General features: G+C 46.6%; 2 protein-coding genes across 4 annotated transcripts in view; both read left to right on the top strand.

The window, feature by feature from the left end:
• The window catches only part of LOC130043887 (zinc finger protein 549-like), a 29,609-nt gene extending 21,218 nt beyond the window's left edge, over positions 1–8,391 (top strand). The window contains exons 1-3 of one of the 2 annotated variants that reach the window (XR_008795372.1): positions 1,497–1,624; positions 6,164–6,447; positions 7,367–8,391. Coding sequence is in view for 1 of the 2 variants with exons in the window: in XM_056136384.1 (XP_055992359.1) it covers positions 6,164–6,422 (259 nt within the window). In the remaining variant the exon portion in view is untranslated. Of the gene's footprint in view, positions 1–1,496; positions 1,625–6,163; positions 6,448–7,366 lie in introns of those variants that run through there. The other variant, XM_056136384.1, reaches the window with a different exon arrangement.
• A 227-nt stretch (positions 8,392–8,618) lies between these two features.
• Positions 8,619–17,321, top strand: LOC130043890 (zinc finger protein 134-like). Of its 2 annotated transcripts, none has more exons than XM_056136391.1 (2): positions 8,619–8,639; positions 15,660–17,321. In XM_056136391.1, the coding sequence occupies exon 2, from the start codon at positions 16,094–16,096 to the stop codon at positions 16,937–16,939; it is 846 nt and encodes a 281-aa protein (XP_055992366.1). In that variant the 5' UTR covers positions 8,619–8,639; positions 15,660–16,093; the 3' UTR covers positions 16,940–17,321. The 2 variants fall into 2 exon arrangements, with proteins under 2 accessions (XP_055992366.1, XP_055992367.1); XM_056136392.1 differs by lacking the exon at positions 8,619–8,639 and adding an exon at positions 12,791–12,835 and having other exon boundaries at positions 15,737–17,321.
• Positions 17,322–17,646: the final 325 nt, after the last annotated feature.

Below are 17,646 nucleotides of genomic sequence, written 5' to 3'. Positions count from 1 at the left end.
CTTCACGTTCCTGGAGCAAGCAGACACCATTGGGCTACACCAGTACGTGACAGGGATGAATGAAGATGTTACTGGCACCCACTCGAGCAAATCGATGAGCAACGGGGTGACAGTGATACAGGGACAGTGATTTATAGTGTATTATAATTTATCATTACAATTTATAATTATAAATTAAGTCCAAAGACAGAAACAAAGGGCAGGAGAACTGGTCATTAGAAGGCAGCTTGCCAAGGTGAGGAGGATAGGACTGGGAAGGGACCACATGGATTCCCCACAGACACTGCTCCGAGCCACCTGGTCTATCTACCCTGTGATTATATGTTTGGGGATTCTCTTTGAGGTGAGAGAGCTTCGGAGACATTGCCTCAGAAGCAAAGAACAGTGCCAAAAGGGGCACCATCTCCCCATAATTATTGCTCCTCTATTCTGAACAGTTCGCCTTGACTCAGGTCTGTTCTTCTTCTTAGTTAGGGGGTTATGTTAATTGAATCACCTGCCATCCTTTTGTTTCACCCATTGTAGGGCTTCCCTGGCCCATCAACTCCCCAGGTACTCACAATTCCCTAAACGTCTCCTTGGTGCTGCACTTCCCCAGCTTTGTTTCCATCTATCACTGACCCCCAATTATGCGGCTCCTGCTCCCCTATATCAATTCTGTGGAATCATGAAGAAAGGTTGATTATTGTCAGGAGCTCTGTCAGCTGCCCTTTCCCAGTCTGTCAGCCAGGGAATGTCTGGCCCCAGATGCACTAGGGGAAACTCAGGACAGTAACTCAGACAACAACTATGACAGTCATAGGGGGATGGGGTCCCCTATGTGACCTGAGGTAAAGAGATATGCATGACACCCTTTCAGTAGCAGTAGCCTTTAAGGAAAAGAGAAAAGGAGAAAATGCCTGCCATCAAGATAGGCAAGGGGTGGGTGGGAGGGAAACTGAGGACTTTGGTAAGGGTAAGGGGACCCTGGTGAATGGAGGAATTGGTGCTGGTGCTGCTGGATCATTGTACATTTGAAACTAAATCATGAAGAACTTTGTAGCTTGGTAATTCACAGTGATTTGATAAGTTTTAAAGAAAAAAACTCAACATTTTTTTCTCATCGAGTTAATGATAGAAATACTTAAATGCCATGTAATAAATGCTTTCTCAGTATAATAATTTGGGAATGGTAGTACCAGAGAATATCATTATCAGAGGAGTATTATATTAAAATTAAGTTAAATTAGATGGCACTTTTAAATATGTTTGCATATATTATGGTCCATCCAACTTTCTCTGGTATTACATACTTATAATGTTTAGTAGATTTTGCTTTTCTTTACCTAAAAGTTATCTAAGTTTTGTCCTTTGGAGGGGAGGAGACAACCATCAGTATTCAGTGTTACTCTGGGCTTTGCACTCCTGAACCATCTCATGGCAGTGCTCAGGGACCACGTGGGATATCAGGGATCAAATTTGGACAGATGCAAGGCAAGCATCTTATCCTCCATACTATCCCTCAACCCCATAAGTTTTGTCTTTTTTTACTTTGGTTTGGGGCCACACTCGTGGTTGCTCAAGGCTTACTCCTCGTTCTGTGCTCATGGATCACTCCTATGAGCACAGCAGGATCCAGGGTAAGGTAAGTGACCTCCCTGCTCTGTTATCTCTCAGCCCTGAGTTTTGTGTTATTTTTGTCAAAATATGTTAATAAGTTTGTGTCTGTGTGCTGGTATCAGTGGGTTTTGCTATACAATGATATATGATAGCCTTTGCAGACTTTTTGCATTATATACATCATATCCCTCAGCTTACTATTTTTATTTGTTTTGGATTTTTGATGGCCTCCCCTGGGCAGTGCCCAGGAAGCTCAGGTGCTCCTCCACGTCATTCTCAGCCACCTGGACTGCTGGTGTGACATCAAAGCCTAAGGATGTGACGGTGCTTCAGTGCTGCCACATGTCCTCTCTCTGCACTACGCAAGCTCTGTAGTAAAATGTTCATTATGGGAACTGATGGTCCCCATACTGCCAGAAGAGAGACGGTCTAGACTTCCCCTCTTTCCTCACTGGGGACACCTTTCATAATGAATCCCATCTAGGACACCCACAGTCGTACCCTTGTCTGCTCTTATTTAGATCTTCCTTGTGCTACTTTTCAGGTGTGGATTTGTGTGTGCATTTCTCCCTCTGGGTTTTATTTATTTATTTTTTGTTTGGGGGTCACATCCAGCAATGCTCAGGGGTTACTCCTGGCTTGCACTCAGGAATTACTCCTGGCGGTGCTTGGGGGACCATATGGGATGCCGGAGATCGAACCCAGCTTGGCCGTGTACAAGGCAAACGCCCTACCCGCTGTGCTATCGCTCCGGCCCCTCCCTCTGGGTTTTAAAGCCCCTTTGTTCTTTCTTTGTGTGGGGCCCTCCCAAACAGTCCTTGGGGACTATCTGGTACTGAGGGTCAGGCTCAAGCAGAGCCCCTTTCTTTACTGGGCAGTCAGGGTTACAAACATTCTATTGCTCTTTCATTTTACTTTTTTTTTTTTTTCATTTTGGGCTACACCCAACAATGCACAGGGGTTATTCCTGGCTTTTCACTCAGGGGACCATATGGGATGCTGGGAATTGAACCCAGGTTGGCCGTGTGTAAGGCAAACACCCTACCTGCTGTACAATCACTCCAGACCCTTACTTTCTTTTTTACGTTTATGTTTTGGTTCTTGGGTCACATCTGTTGGTGCTCAGGGCTTACTTCTAGCACTGCACTCAGCTCCTAGCAGGATTTGGAGGTCAATACGGGATGACAGGACAGGGATTAAACCCGGGTTTACCATGTGCAAGGCAAATGTTTTCCCTACTTTCTGTACTATTGCTCTGGCCCCTCATTTTACTTTTAATTTTAAGGATTTTCAATTCTTCTCCTGGTCTCACAAAAGTCCACATAACATTTTTGCACTTTTCTCAACCATGGTGCTTCAGCAAAAGCTAGAGCCTGGGATTTGGGGACCATTTGGGGTTCAGGGATCAAAACCGAAGAGTTGGCTGTATGCATGGCAAGTACCCTACCTACTGTGCTATCTCAACAGCCCCAGAACTGAAAGTTTTGTTTGTTGTTTTGGACCAGATCCAGTAGTGGTCAGGAATCCTTCCTGGTGATGCTCTGGTAACTGTATATGGTGCTGGAGATTGAACCCAAGTGCCTTACCCATTGTACTATCTCAGTGGCCCCACAAATTATTATTATATATTTGATTCCTCAGAGAACTTTGAAGATACTGTAATAGGACAAATTTCTAAGTCTACAGAATGAAGAATCATTTTTTATATTGAAGATACTTAGAAATTTTCGTTGTCTCTTTTTGGTTTTGGATGTGGCACACCAGCAGTGAAGGGGATCACTCCCGAGTCAGGGTGAACATTAGGGCATCACACAGGGCACTGGAAGTGAAACCTAGACTGGCCACATTACATGCAAGGCAAAACGCCTTACCCACTTACTGTTTCTCCAGATCCACATAGAACTTTCTAAAAATTAATTTATTTTTAGTTTTTTTTGTCATACCTGGCAGTGTTCAGGGTTAACTCCTGGTTTTGTGGTCAGGGCTCACTCCTGGCAGGCTCAGGGGACCATATGTGATGCCAGGGATTGAACTGGGTTGACTGCATGCAGGGCAAGTGCCTGTCCACTGTACTATTGCTCCAGCCCCACGCCCCTATGCCCCAGACTTTGAAACATAATTAGGCTCATTTCTTTCTGGCAGGAGGATAATCACCTGTAAAGATTTTAGTCAGCCCCAAGTGCTAGGGAGAAATTCTGAGTGCTGCCAGGGTAGAGTGGTGAGGAAAGCAACATGGCCATGAAGTCAAAAGGAAGGTGCTGGAGAATTCTTGGGAGGCTTCAGACAGGCCACCAATGTAAGTAGATATGTGAATATATTGAATATATTTATTCATTATGAACGTTTTTAGTATAGGAATACAAAAGGATTCAAAGTGAGGGTGACTGTCAGTGATCTTTACTTAATTTAGAATCTTTTATTTAAAATGCACTTGAGGGGGCTGGAGCGATAGCACAGCGGGTCGGGCGTTTGCCTTGCACGCGGCTGACCCGGGTTCGATCCCCGGCATCCCATATGGTCCCCCAAGCACCGCCAGGAGTAATTCCTGAGTGCAGAGCCAGGAGTGACCCCTGAGCATTGCTGGGTGTGACCCAAAAAGGCAAAAAAAAAAAAAATGCACTTGAGGAGGGGCTGGAACAATAGCACAGGGGGTAGGGCGTTTGCCTTGTACATGGCCAACCCAGGTTCAATTCTCAGCATCCCATATGGTTCCCCAAGCACAGCCAGGAGTAATTCCTGAGTACATGAGCCAGGAGTAACCCCTGTGTATCACCGGATGTGACCCAAAAGGCAAAAATAAAAAGAATGCACTTGGGTTGGGCCAAAATGCTTTGCACATGGCTGACCTCGGTTCAATCCCTGGCATCCCATATAGTCCCCCTAGCACTGCCAGGAGTGATTTTTGAGTGCAGAGCCAGGAGTAACCCCTGAACATTCCCAGGTGTGACCCAAACAGCCCCCCCCCCCCAAAATGCACTTGGGTTGAAGTGATACAGTGGGTAGGGTGTTTGCCTTTACATGCCCAACCAGTGTTGAATCCCAGCATCCCATGTAGTCCCCTGATCCCTTAGTGCAGAGCCAGGAGTAAGCCCTGAGCACTGCTGGGTGTAGCCCTCTTCCCCCCCAAGAAATGTAAAATCCACTTGGGGGCCCAAGAGGTAATATGATGGTTAGCACTCAGGTCCCGTATGCATCTTAGCCGGGTCAGCATTACTGAGGCAAAACCCTGGGCTCTCGAGCATAGCAGATGCATCTGAGGAGAGCAGACATTGCGCACTGCAGCATGTGGCCATGGCGTTCTCATACCCTTGTAGTTTATTGCCTGCCCAGTCAGCCAAGAATCACTGGTGGGGTGTTGAGGTCTTGGAGGAATAAATGCATACATACATAACCCATACCTGCTTACCTGCATGTGTAAAATGGACCTGAGCAGTCAATATATTAATATCAATAGTATTTACACCAAAATATTACTTATTCCCAACTTAGTAGTATTTTTATTTGAATCTTTTATCTTTTACCACATTAAAAATTTTTTGTACCAAATTCTTGAATTTGTTGAAAAGCGTCTGTAAAGCAATCTTCCCTTTATGTTTCATTTTCATTTCACCTGTATTAAAATAAGTGTGCACTTTCACATTCCTTTTTTTTTTCCCCCTTTTGAGGTAGGTTGCCATATGCAGTGGTACTAGGACTTTGGGGATTGGATGCCCTATCAGTGGAGAAACAAAAAACATTGGACTCTGTAGACTGTAGCTCAGGGGCCCACTGCTGATGTCAGCAGATATGGAAAGGGCTTGGGGCCTGGAATGTAGCTCAGAGGGTAGAGCAGCAAGGCCAGGAAGGATCCCTAGCATTGCAGGAGCAGGGCCTCACCCTTGGGCCCTAGTGTTGAACCCTGCCCAGTTGTCAGATTACCTAGAGTTATCCACACACCCGCAAAGAAGACAGGAAAATTCCCTTTAGAAGTTCAGGGACTGAGCTGCGAAGGTCCACAGGTGCCTTAAGCAGCAGACAGATTCTAATCTGGAATCAAGTTCCCTGAGGAACTTGTCTGGCTGGAGTGCTTGGAATAGGCTGAGGGTCAAGTTGGAGTTTCCTCCTAGCTCAGGGCCTCCTCCAGGGTTTTCTTCCACCCTGGGCCCTGGAGGAAACGACATTTCCCAGAGGGCGGTGCAGGGACATGGTACCCAGAAGCCAAGGAGTTGGGCTATGGGGAGAGGAAGTGTGATTTCTACCAGACAGATGAGGTCGGACACTAGAGGAACTTTTCTTAGATCCATCTCTCCATAACTTTGTTGCAGGGACAAGAAAGAGTGAGGAGAAAGATTAGGATGGAGGTGGCATTCAGCTTGTGTACAAGCTGATACCCGAGTGGTGACATTTTTCTATATGGAGTGAGGGTCCCAAGCTGAAGGTCTTAAGGTCCTCAGCTTACCTGGCCCCTAAATGGAGCAATTTTGTCTTCCCATTCCTTAGCATATTTGGTTCTGGTCCCACCAACCCTGACTCAAACATGAGGCATGCAGTCAATCACTACTTCTGTGTTATTTTGGTTTTTCAGCCACAGCAAGTCCTGCTCAAGCCTTCTTCTGGCTCTATTCAGGCCACTGTACATGGTGCTGGGGGTTGAATCTGCAAGGCAAGGGATTTATCCCCATGCTATCTCTCTGAAGCCAGAAAAACACAGCAAGGACGAAATTATTTTTGAAGTGGTCCTGGAACAGTTTATGATCAACAGGCACTGCAGTGATGGGTCCTTTTTAAAGGAGAATGGGAGTCAAGTGGAAGGAACATGGAGAAATTCATGGAGAAGCTGGTGATAATTTTTTTAAGCCCACTGCCTTGGTAAGTGAGGGAGTGAGGGGCACGCCTAGAGTCAGACAGGGTACCTAAGTGATGGGAAGGGGGTCAGTTGTAACCCAGCAACTAGTCAGGACACACTCATTCTCACCATGGGGTATGCTCCCTCAGGGTAAGCTAGAATAAAAAAATTTTTATAGGCATTTCTTCTGTGGTACAGAAAAAATTCTGTACACACAGCACTAGACATGTTCATCAACTTTTGTTGGGGAGAGAACAGAAAGACTGAATAAGAAACTATCACTGGGGGCTGGAGCGATAGCACAGCGGGTAGGGCGTTTGCCTTGCACGCAGCCAATATGGCCAACCCAGGTTCGATTCCCAGCATCCCATATGGTACCCAGAGCACCGCCAGGAGTAATTCCTGAGTGCATGAGCCAGGAGTAACCCCTGACCATTGCCAGGTGTGACCCAAAAAGGAAAAAAAAAAAGAAAAGAAAGAAACTATCACTGACAGAAACTCAGGGAGGACAAATGATTTGATAAGAGCTAGTTCTACCCTCAGAGTCTCGGGACTCCTTTTCTTTCTTTATAAAAATATTTTTAACTTTTATTTGGGAAGCTATACTCTAGCAGATTAAGCCAGAATTTAAAAAAAAACTAATGAGGGCTGGAGTGATTGTACAGCTGAAGGGAGTTTGCCTTACATGTGACTGAACAGGGTTCAATCCCTGACACCCCATATGGTTCCCTGGACTTGGCAGGAGTGATATCACCTGGAGCACCACGGGGAATTGCCCAAAATCTAAATTAAATGAATTAATTAAATTAAATTGTATGGGAGCTCACAGTTAGAGATAGTGACTGTTTCGCAGCTGATACGGTGTGACAGTGCCAGGGCTTCATGCTTGTGTGAATAGTTCATGTCTGCATGCAGTCAGAAAGCCTTTTTTTTCCCCCTAAGAATATACCCTTATGAGAAGTCACAGTTCATCTAAGGCAACAGTTGTCAGTGGGGACCCCAACATTGAAGAACATGAGAATGCTCTCCTGGACTTCCCAGGACTCCTCTCTGGAAGCAGAAGTAGGTGAGTGCACCCAGTTTGAACTCTGGGGCAGTGATCTCTGTGTTCTCTTCTTTGGTGGAACATAACTGAGTCTCTCCCCACTGCTCACAAGAAATGAAAGTAAAGATGGTGGAGTAGATATTTCTTCTACTCCATGTCAAATGAAGAAAGTTTTTCTGGTCAAGGAGACAAAATGTATTTTCTATTCATTATCCAGGAAGGAAACTGCTGTAGGCCAAAAGAGGAAGGTGTTTGTGCGGAGAATTCGTGTCTGTGCTCATTAGAGATACGGGTCTGCAGTTCTCTTTTGTTGTGATGTCTCTGTCTGCTTTGGTATTAGGGTAATGTTTGCTTCATAGAAACTATTTGAGAGTATCTTTATTCTTCAATTTCCTTGAAAGAGCCTTAAAAGGACTTGTAGTAGGTCTTCTGTAAAGGTAAAAAAAAATACACTAGCGAATCTATCTGGACCTGGGCTTCTGCTTTGGGGGAGACTTTTGATTACTATTTGATTTCTTTGATTGTGATAGGTCTGTTTAAGTTTTCCATATATTATTGATTTAGCCTTGGGAGGTTATAGGACTCTAAGAATTTATTTTAAATTTATCTTAAACATGAATTTATCTCTCAGTTCCACAGTGACAGACACCTCCAGACTCCAGAGAGGAACCTTTCAGGGTCCCCTCATCAAGGTGACCGTGGGGTGGGACCAGTGAATCTCTCCTTTGAGATCTCCTTTGAAGCTGTTGCCACATCGGGGAGGAGAAGTAGAAAGACTCCAAGCCCTCAATTATACACATGTGAGAAATGTCCCAAGGTGTTCAGGTATTGCTGACAGTTAAAGCTCATCTGAGAAGGCACAGTAACGAGAGGATGTTTGTCTGCACCTCGTGCCAGGAAGGCTTCTTCCAGACCTCAGACTTGTGTGTGCACCAGAACAGTTACTCGAGTGAAGCCTTTCACCCACCCCACCTGTCACAGGTCCCTCAGCAATAAGACCAACTGTGCACTCATGAGAGAATCCACACAGGAAAGAAACCCTATAAATGTGTGCTTCATCAGAGACGCTACCGCCAGTCCTCTGCCTACCACCGCTGCCTGAGGACTCAGCAGTGACTGCCTTCAGAAGTATTCCCCTGCCGCAGACTTTCATCCACACATGGCTCTGAGGTGACCAGCTGCAGTCTCTCCTTTTTTTCCAAGCATCAGTTACTGCTGGTTCATAGATGCCAGTAGAAGTAAAATGTCAGAAATGGGAGCCCAGTGTCCAGCATGCCACACCATCATGAATAGCAGCAGTGACCTCTTGCATTGTGTTCCTAACTGCCTGATTTGTAAACTGCACTTATCACAGCTGCCCATTTCTAGAAACAACTTAGTGTATATGGGCCCAGAGTCCACTGCAAGTCTAGAACATTCACTTTACTGATTGGCAGGGAGCACTAGGCTCCTTCCCCTTTAGGAAGGTGGGAGCCATTAAATCCTCAAAAAAAAAAAAAAATCTTCCTGGCCCTTAATTTTCCCACTGTGACTTGCATGGTTATTTATTGTTTGTGATATACACCACATTTTTCAGGATCTGTTCACCTTTCTTCAATCTTGTTTCTATTTCTCATACTGGTGAACTTTGTTTTGGGCCACGCCTCAAGGCTTAGTTTTTACTCTTTGCTCAGGGGACACTCCTGGCAGGGCTTGGGGGATCAAATGCAATGCCGGGTGCCAGCCTCATGCAAGGCAGCTGCCCTCCCCACTACTCTCCAGTTCCTGGGATGGGAATTTTAACAAGTATCATATTGAGGGCTGGGGAGTGGGAGTGGCAGCACCAGCATTGCTCCAGTTTCTCCCAGGCTGGTCCTTACTCCAGGTGGTCCAGGTCTTTGAGCTTTCTCCCCAGTTTTCTCACAGATTTTAACTGGTAAATATGAATGAGCACAGGGCCGGAGCAATAGTATCCCAGGTAGGGCATTTGCCTTGCATGCGGCTGACCTGGTTCAATCCCTGGCTTCCCAATGGTCCCCCAAGCACTGCCAGAAATAATTACTGAGTGCAAAGCCAGGAGTAATCCCTGAGTATAGCTGGGTGTGACCCCCCCTCCCAAAAAAAAGAACGCACACATTCATAAAGAATTCAAGACAGTTACATTTCCTAAAACCAAAACAAAATATTTGTTGTTTTTATCCCTGCACACACGTCCCTATCCTCATTCTTTTAATTTGCCATTTGTGACTATTTCCAGATGCAGCGCTGGTCCTGCGCTGTAAGTTCAAAGTGTGGATGTGTTTGGTGGTCGAGAACAAAGCTGGCAATGGAGGGAGGAGGGGAAGGAGGGATGTAAGGGAGAACGGGGCTATGGGCTGGTTGGTAATCAGTGACTCTTTATTTCATTTCACAGCATTAGTTATATAGAAATTGTGAAGTTTGGGTGTATACATAGGTGGGGTTGAACATTATCATAATAAACAGATGTAAAGTCCCTCCTTCAGGTGGATTTCTTTTAGGGGATTAACTCAGGGACAAAATCTCATTTGGGGGTTCAGTACTCTACGTTATTAGGAGGTCCGCTCAACGGCGGGATTCCATCTAAGGGTGTATTGCTTTCTCCTTTACTTAGCTAGCAATCCATTTAAGCAGTCATATTAAATTTACTTCTTATTAATATTTCTAGTCATTTTGTATGAACACAGTAAGATATATTAAGCTTAAAGAATGGCTCTTCCTGGGGATATCTCGCTATATATTCCAGACTACAGTCCTCAGGCCAGGTTAGTCTTTCCTAACCCCAGCAGGGTCCGTCACTTACTTTTTTGGTCATGGCAGACTTGGTTCCATAAATGTGCTCTTAATTTATTATACTTCTTAATGGTGCTTAGCTTGTCCCTTTTCGATGCCAGGGTAGCTTACTGCTTGCCCTGGGTCCATACAAGTCCCTCGATGGGACCCTTCTTTTGCGATTGTTAGGAAGTAAGGGCAACAGAGGCTTAAGTCAAGTAAATATGATGGAAGTGGAGGAGTAAATATTATTCAGGGTCAGTTAACTCACATGTAACCAAAGCATAGCATCCACTCTCTTCCTGTGTCTATACGAAATGGATATTGCTAAACCATGCACTGTAGCACTGTAGCACTGTCCTTCCATTGTTCATCGATTTGCTCAAGCGGGCACCAGTAACGCCTCCATTGTGAGACTTGTTACCGTTTTTGGCATATTGAATATGTCATGGGGAGCATGCAAAGGACATAAAAGAAAGAGAAAACTAATATAGGACTAATATTAGTTAGTGCCTGGTGGAATTGGGTGTGCCTCAGGAGCAGTGTGGTGGGAGTAACTCAACAAACCTAAGCTTCCTGCGGGAGGAGCAAGGACAAACGAGTGTTATTCAGAACAGCATACTTCATGCTCAAGGTTGCCCCTCTTGAGATATGGATGTGATTAGGGCCCCCACCAAGTCATAGTGGGCATTGGGAGCACCTAGACCAGGCCCTGACCCCAGAATGAGCTGCATGTGGCTGGGACGGACCAACAGGCAGCCCTGTAGGATAGGGTGATGAGTTTTAAATTCCTTGAGCTAGTGAAGTCCTTCAGCTGTGGGAAAGACAAAAATGACTTTCTAGCTGCCTTGGGCCCTCATTGGCACCAGACTTTTCCATTCATGAGAAGCTACAGAGTATCTTCAAATGCAAGAGGTCAATAATAAGGACAAAAAAATGTGAGAAGTGGGTTCTAGATGAGGCACACCTCACTCCCAGCAGTTTGTCTACACTGGAGTAGGCCTTGATGATGGGATAGCCCTTGATGACAAACCAGATTAGTTCAGCACCGGGAAATTCATGTCACAGAAAGTGTGGAGAATACAGCAAACACTTTTGTTGCAAAACTTACCTTGTTTGACTTTGGCAGGTTCACAGTGGAGAGAAGCCGTGTAAATGCATTGAATAAAGAAAGTTTTTTAGCCAGAAATCTGACCTCATTCAGCACAGAGTCACAACAGGAAAAAAAATCCTCTGACTGCTCTGAGTGTAGGAAACCCATTATTCAGAAATCTCTTCTGATTTAACACCGCAGAGTTCACACTAGTGTGATCCTTATGGAAACTGTGAATGGAGGGATCTTTTAGGCAGAGCACTGGTCAACTCTGGCACAAGGGTGCTCACAAGAGAGCAAGGCCTTGTGAGTGCGCAGAAAGCTGTAAAACTAGCTTCATTCAACATTGGAAAGTTCACAGTGGAGCAGGACCTTATTGCCGGCCTGCGTTCGTTCCCCGGCATTCCATATGGTCCCCCAAGCACTGCACTGTAGCACTGCCCTCCCGTTGTTCATCGATTTGCTTGAGTGGGCCCAGTAACGTCTCCATTGTGATACTTGTTGTTACTGTGTTTGGCATAATCAAACCTGGCTTGGCCAGGCTGTCCATGTGCAAGGAAAACGCCCTATCTCGGGGCTGGAGCAATAGCACAGCAGGTAAGGTGTTTGCCTTGCACGCAGCTGACGTGAGTTCGATTCCCAGCATCCCATATGGTCCCCTGAGCACTGCCAGAAATAATTCCTGAGTGCGGTGCCAGGAGTAACCCCCAAGCACTGCCGGGAGTAATTCCTGAGTTCAGCGCCAGTAATAACCCCTGAGCATTGCTGGGTGTGACCCAAAAAGCAAAAAAAAAAAAAAAAAAAGGAAAGAAAAGAATAAGAAATCTGTCCACATACCAATACCAAAGAATTCAAGTTGGAGAAAGGCCCTTTTGAGTACAGTGAGTATGGGAAGTCTTTTGTTGTTTTTTATTTTGGTGCCACACCCACGCTAGAATTACTCCTGGCTGTGCTGGGGGAGGGGGAGGTAGGAGGGCAAGGAATTATATGGGATGCTGGGGATCGAACCTGGTTGGCTCGTGCAAGGCAAGCATCGTACCCACTATACTGTCCAACTCTATGGTTGTGGGAAATCTTTTAATCAAAATCTATCCTTATTCAATACTAGCGAGTTCACACAGGGAAAAGGCCATTGACTGCAACGTGTGGGAAATCTTTTAGCTGCAAAAAACACCTCTTTGGCTGTGAGACAGTTCGTACAGGAGTATGAACCTTATGAGTACAAAGAATGGGCGGAATTTTTTTAGAGCCCAGAGCTGCTTCAACCATTGCAGGGTTCATGTGTAGAGAATTAGTGAATCGGGTCCAGGCAGCGAGCCCCAGCCTCTCTCCTTGTTCCAATTCCCGGAGGGGAAAGAGCCTCCTGGATGGAAAGCGACTACATTACCCAGGGGCCTCTGGGCTGCGATGGCCGCTCAATGAAGGGCGTTTCCGGAACTTCCGGTGCCGGGCACTTTTGCTGCTGCGCTGGGAAGGACGCCTAGAGGAGGTCCAGCGGATCAGGGTAAGTCTGGGTGACGGTAGCAGCTGGACGGCGCGAGAGACCCTGTTTTGCCTGAACAAACCTTGGGAACTGGGGCGCACCCGAAACCTGCCTTTCGCCGCGCAGGTTGGTGGGGACGCTGCCGCCCCTCCAGGCTTCCCTGACGCTCCGTGGGGGGTGGGTGGGTGGGGGATCACGTGTTCCCGCATCTCCACTCTTAAGTGTGGAAAATATGGGAAACATTTGCAAAACGAACCTTGTTTGACTTTGGCCAGTTCACAGTGGAGAGAAGCATGCAAATGCATTGAATAAAGAAAGTCTTTTAGTCAGATATCTGACCTTACTCAGGCCGCGGGGTCTGGTGACAGTAGCGACTGCAGTGTCATTTAAAGCGACTGCCTTTAAATGCCGGAGTTGGTTGGGGCGCGGGGGGCGGCGCCGTGCGATTCCGGCCCCTGGGAGGAATGTTTGGTTTGGGGACAGCACTCGGGGCACTTTATGTGGTGTCAGGGACATCCTGCCCACTGCACTATCTTCTGCCCTGAAGAGTTTCATGAAGTGAAGTGAGACCGGCGACAGTTAGAGCCAGGTGTGGGAGGACGGAGACAGGAGGTGTTCTCAGGGGTCCCCTCAGAGGAAAACGGGCAGAGTCTGGTGGTTCCTGGTCTGAGACATCTTAGCACACAGCTGTCCCCAGGACCTGCAGGTCTGGTTCGAAAAAGGGACCGTTTCTGAGACCTGGACTGCGGGAGACCCTAGGTCAGCCCCCAGGGAGCGAGCAGACTTCGATTGTGAGTTCAGGGTGTAACTGTGTGAGGCCTGGGGTGAAAGCAAGGGCGGGGTAGCCGCTGTTCCCTTGGTGTGTTTTCATAGGTGCTACCTCCTGTGTGCGCACACGGTTGCGTGTGTGTATTTGGGGTCACTCCCTGTGGGGCGCGGGTACCCTGTTTGGTGGCAGGATGAAACCACACGGTCCCCTGTACTATTTCTCTGGCCCTTGCCAGGAAAGCTTGGAAGATGGAGTCTCAGGGTCAGCTTGGACATCCTGACCTCAAGACATTAGTTTTTAATTTTGCGAAGGGAAATAGTTTTAGGGGAGGGGAGACAGGAAGGAGAGTGAAGAGAAATCCCAATAAAGTGAAAAAAGGGAATTATATAAACCACACTGATTTTACACTCAGCGATTCCAGAGTGTTTCCTGCAACACTGTTCCTGCAGCCCATTTCTGATGTGCCTTTTTATATTTAGGTGCTGGGGATTTTGTTTGTTTTAAGGTCACACCCTGCTGTGCGCATGGCTTTGTTCTGTCTCTGTGCTCAGAGATGACTCCTAGCTGGTTTTGGGGGACCATATGTGATGCTAGGAATTGTATGTGTCAGCCACGTGCAAGAAAAGCACCCTACCCCATGCTATTTGGGGGTCTTGCGGGAGGGGGGCATTCCTAGTGGGATTGCTTCCATGTGGTGACGGGGATCAAAATCCAGGAGTCCCACTTGCAAAGTATGTGCGCCAGCCATTTGAGCCATCTCCCTCATCCCAGTATTTAGTTTTAATATTTTCAGGACACAGAGGCCTATATTTGGCTGTGTTCAGGGTTTATTCCTAGCTCTGTGCTTAGGCATCCCTCCTGGTGGTGCTGGGGATCTAACCAGGTTGATCATGTGCTATGCAAGTGCCTTACCCTGGTGCTATCTCTCCGGCCCTTTTTGTTTTCATTTGGGGTCACATCCAGCTATACTAAGGGCTTACTCCTGGCACTGTACTCAGGAATAACTCCTGGCCATACTCTGAGTGACATGTGTGGTGTCAGGAGTCAAACCCAGGTTGGCCATGTGTAAAGCAACCCTGCCCACTTGGCACCTCACTTAATTATCTTATGAATGGGCTTCTCTGGGCAGCGGTTTGTCACTCATTTTCCCTCTTTCCTTTGTGCTTATACATTTTAGCACCTGTGTAGAGACTGATCTATTGCAGAGGAAAGAATTCAAAGTTCTAAGGTGTTATTCAACCCTAGCAGGTAGGGCTTAAATGGGTCCTAGTGAGGATGAGTGTCAAAACAATGCGTTGCACACTTATTTTCATTCTGATCTTTGTCCCAGGGCTATCCACCCTGCTCAGTAGTGCAATTCATGCCTCCCCTCAGAGCACTGGGCAAAGCTACTGTGTCAAGAGACATTCTCGGGGCTGGAGCAATAGCACAGCTTGTAGGGCGTTTGTCTTGCACGGGGCTGACCTGGGTTCAATTCCTAACATCCCTGAGCACCATCAGGAGTAATTCCTGAGTACAAAGCCAGGAGTAACCCCTGTGCATCACCAGGTGTGACCCAAAAGGAAAGAGAAAGAGAGGAGAGAGAGAGAGAGAGAGAGAGAGAGAGAGAGAGAGAGAGAGAGAGAGAGTGTCTCAAGTCCCTTATAGCTCTTGGATACAAGTGCCTCTTTTTACTTAAGATTCCTATTGTCCTACACAGCTCACCTGTACAGTTCGCCTATCATTGATAGCCAAGACTGTTTTCTTTTTGCTTTTTTTTGGTTTTGGAGCCATACTTAGGGATGCTCAGGGGTTACTCCTGGCTCTGCAGTCAGGAATCACTCCTGGTGGTGCTTGGGAGAACACATGAATGCTGGGGATTAAATCCTGGACAGCTGTGTGCAAGGCCCTATCCACTGTACTATTGCTCTGACCCCACCAAAGCCTTTTTTAAGGTCAGAGACCCCGCCTGCACCTTGAACTATATTCCATCGTTATGTTTTTGTTCTTTCTCAGTTTCTCCATTCTGTGACACTTCTAGTTCATTTTGCTCAAAAACTCTTTAACGTGCTTTCAGATATTTTGTGCTGCCAGCAGCCACATCGCCAGACACTGTCATGCTGCCCTCTCTGACCAAGTCCACACTTACTTCAATACCACTGTTCTAATTCCAGATGTTGGTGTGGGTGGAAGATAAAGAACACTCTCTGGAGCAGTTTAGTGCCCCATGTTTGCACAGGATCATCTGCCCAGATGACTCATTCGTGTGACGTGTGTGGCCCCATTTCAAGAGGTACTTTCCCCCTGGATGAATATCAGGACACCCACAGGGTTCTGGGATCTGGAACATGGGGAACGTGGGGTTTGTGGGAGCCAAACCGGATACAATGAAAACTTTGATCCATACTTGAAGTCGTGCAAAGCAGAGAAATGCTTAAGAAGAAAGAAAACATCTCTCTTCTGAGTTGCTGTAGAGTTTGTGAAGAGCCTCAACTGTCAGAGAGACCTTCCATAGGTGAGGCTTCCACAGTATGCGTCACCAGCAAAAGGCCTGCCACGGCCAGAGGAAGGCCCAGAACAGTAAAAGTGGCGAGACCTGTCACACTGGAGAAATGCATTACAGGTGTACTGAGTGTGGGAAGGCCTTTAGCCGCAAAGACACGCTGGTCCAGCACCAGAGGACCCACACCGGGGAACGGCCTTACGAGTGCAGTGAGTGTGGGAAGGCCTTCAGCCGCAAAGCCACTCTGGTTCAGCACCAGAGAATCCACACTGGAGAACGGCCATATGAGTGCAGCGAGTGTGGGAAAACTTTTAGTCGCAAAGACAACCTGACTCAGCACAAAAGAATTCATACTGGAGAAATGCCTTATAAGTGTGGTGAATGTGGTAAGTTCTTCAGCCATCACTCCAACCTTACTGTACACCAGAGAGTCCACAGTGGAGCAAGGCCTTATATGTGCAATGATTGTGGAAAAGTCTTCAGACACAAGTCCACACTTGTTCAGCATGAAAGTATCCACACTGGAGAAAATCCTTATGTTTGCAGTGACTGTGGGAAATGCTTTGGTCACAAATATAGCCTCTTTAAGCACCAGAGAATTCACACTGAAGCAAGGCCTTTTGAGTGTATGGAGTGTGGGAAATTCTTTAGTCGGAGTTCTGACTTTATTGTACATCAGAGAGTTCATACTGGTGAAAGGCCTTTTGTGTGCAGCAAATGTGGGAAAGATTTCATCAGAACCTCTCACCTTGTTCGGCACCAGAAGGTTCACACTGGAGAAAGGGCTTATGAGTGCAGTGAGTGTGGGAAATGCTACAGCCTCAACTCACATCTCATTAGGCATCAGAAGGTTCACACTGCAGGTCAGCTATAGGGGCATGTTGCTATTGCTGTCTCACAGGGACATAAGTCCTGTGCTAACTTGGGTCTGAACAGTAACCTTGGGAGATGGCTTTTGAAGGGCAGGGTAAAGAAGTTTTCAGATTGTATGGTCCACTTTGAAACCTGCTTAAGGTTTATTGGTGGATGTGCTTTGTGAAAGCCTGTGGTTGAAACTCACAAAAGTTTTCTGTCTCATTCACCCTGATATGCTCAAAGGAAGTTCAAAGTGAGCTCCTTGTTCTCTCTAAAAAGGTTTATTTTTTAAACCTTCTAAAGATCATTGTTCTTCTCATAAGAAACTGGCAGAGATTTACAGCCTCCGAGAAACCCAACTTGAAGAATTCTTTGCCTTGTGTTACTCTGGTTTGTGGATAATAAAGATGGTGTTTCAGTCACTGGTTCTTTCACTAGGGGAATGCTGTGTCCGATTGTCCGTGGCTGACCAGGCTAGCAGTTAATGCAAGGACCTGAGCATGTGCTGCTTCTCAGGGCTCCAGGCCTGCACCCTGCAGTGCTTGAGGGACTGTGTGGTGCCAGGGATCAAACTGGATGTTATAATGTAATAATAACATAGCCCTTGGACGTTTTTATTTTTAATGATTGGATTGACTTTGAACACAGACCATTCCCAACCAAAGAGGTAAGGGCAGGGGTGTGCCTCAAGGGGACAAGTTGGAGAGAGCTGTTCTCCATTCAGTT

This window comes from Sorex fumeus, unplaced genomic scaffold (genome assembly GCF_029834395.1).
Source record: "Sorex fumeus unplaced genomic scaffold, SorFum_2.1 ptg000122l, whole genome shotgun sequence".
Classification (NCBI taxonomy): domain Eukaryota; kingdom Metazoa; phylum Chordata; class Mammalia; order Eulipotyphla; family Soricidae; genus Sorex; species Sorex fumeus.
Note: the sequence above shows the minus strand (reverse complement) of the source record. Positions and strands in the feature narration are given on the sequence as shown.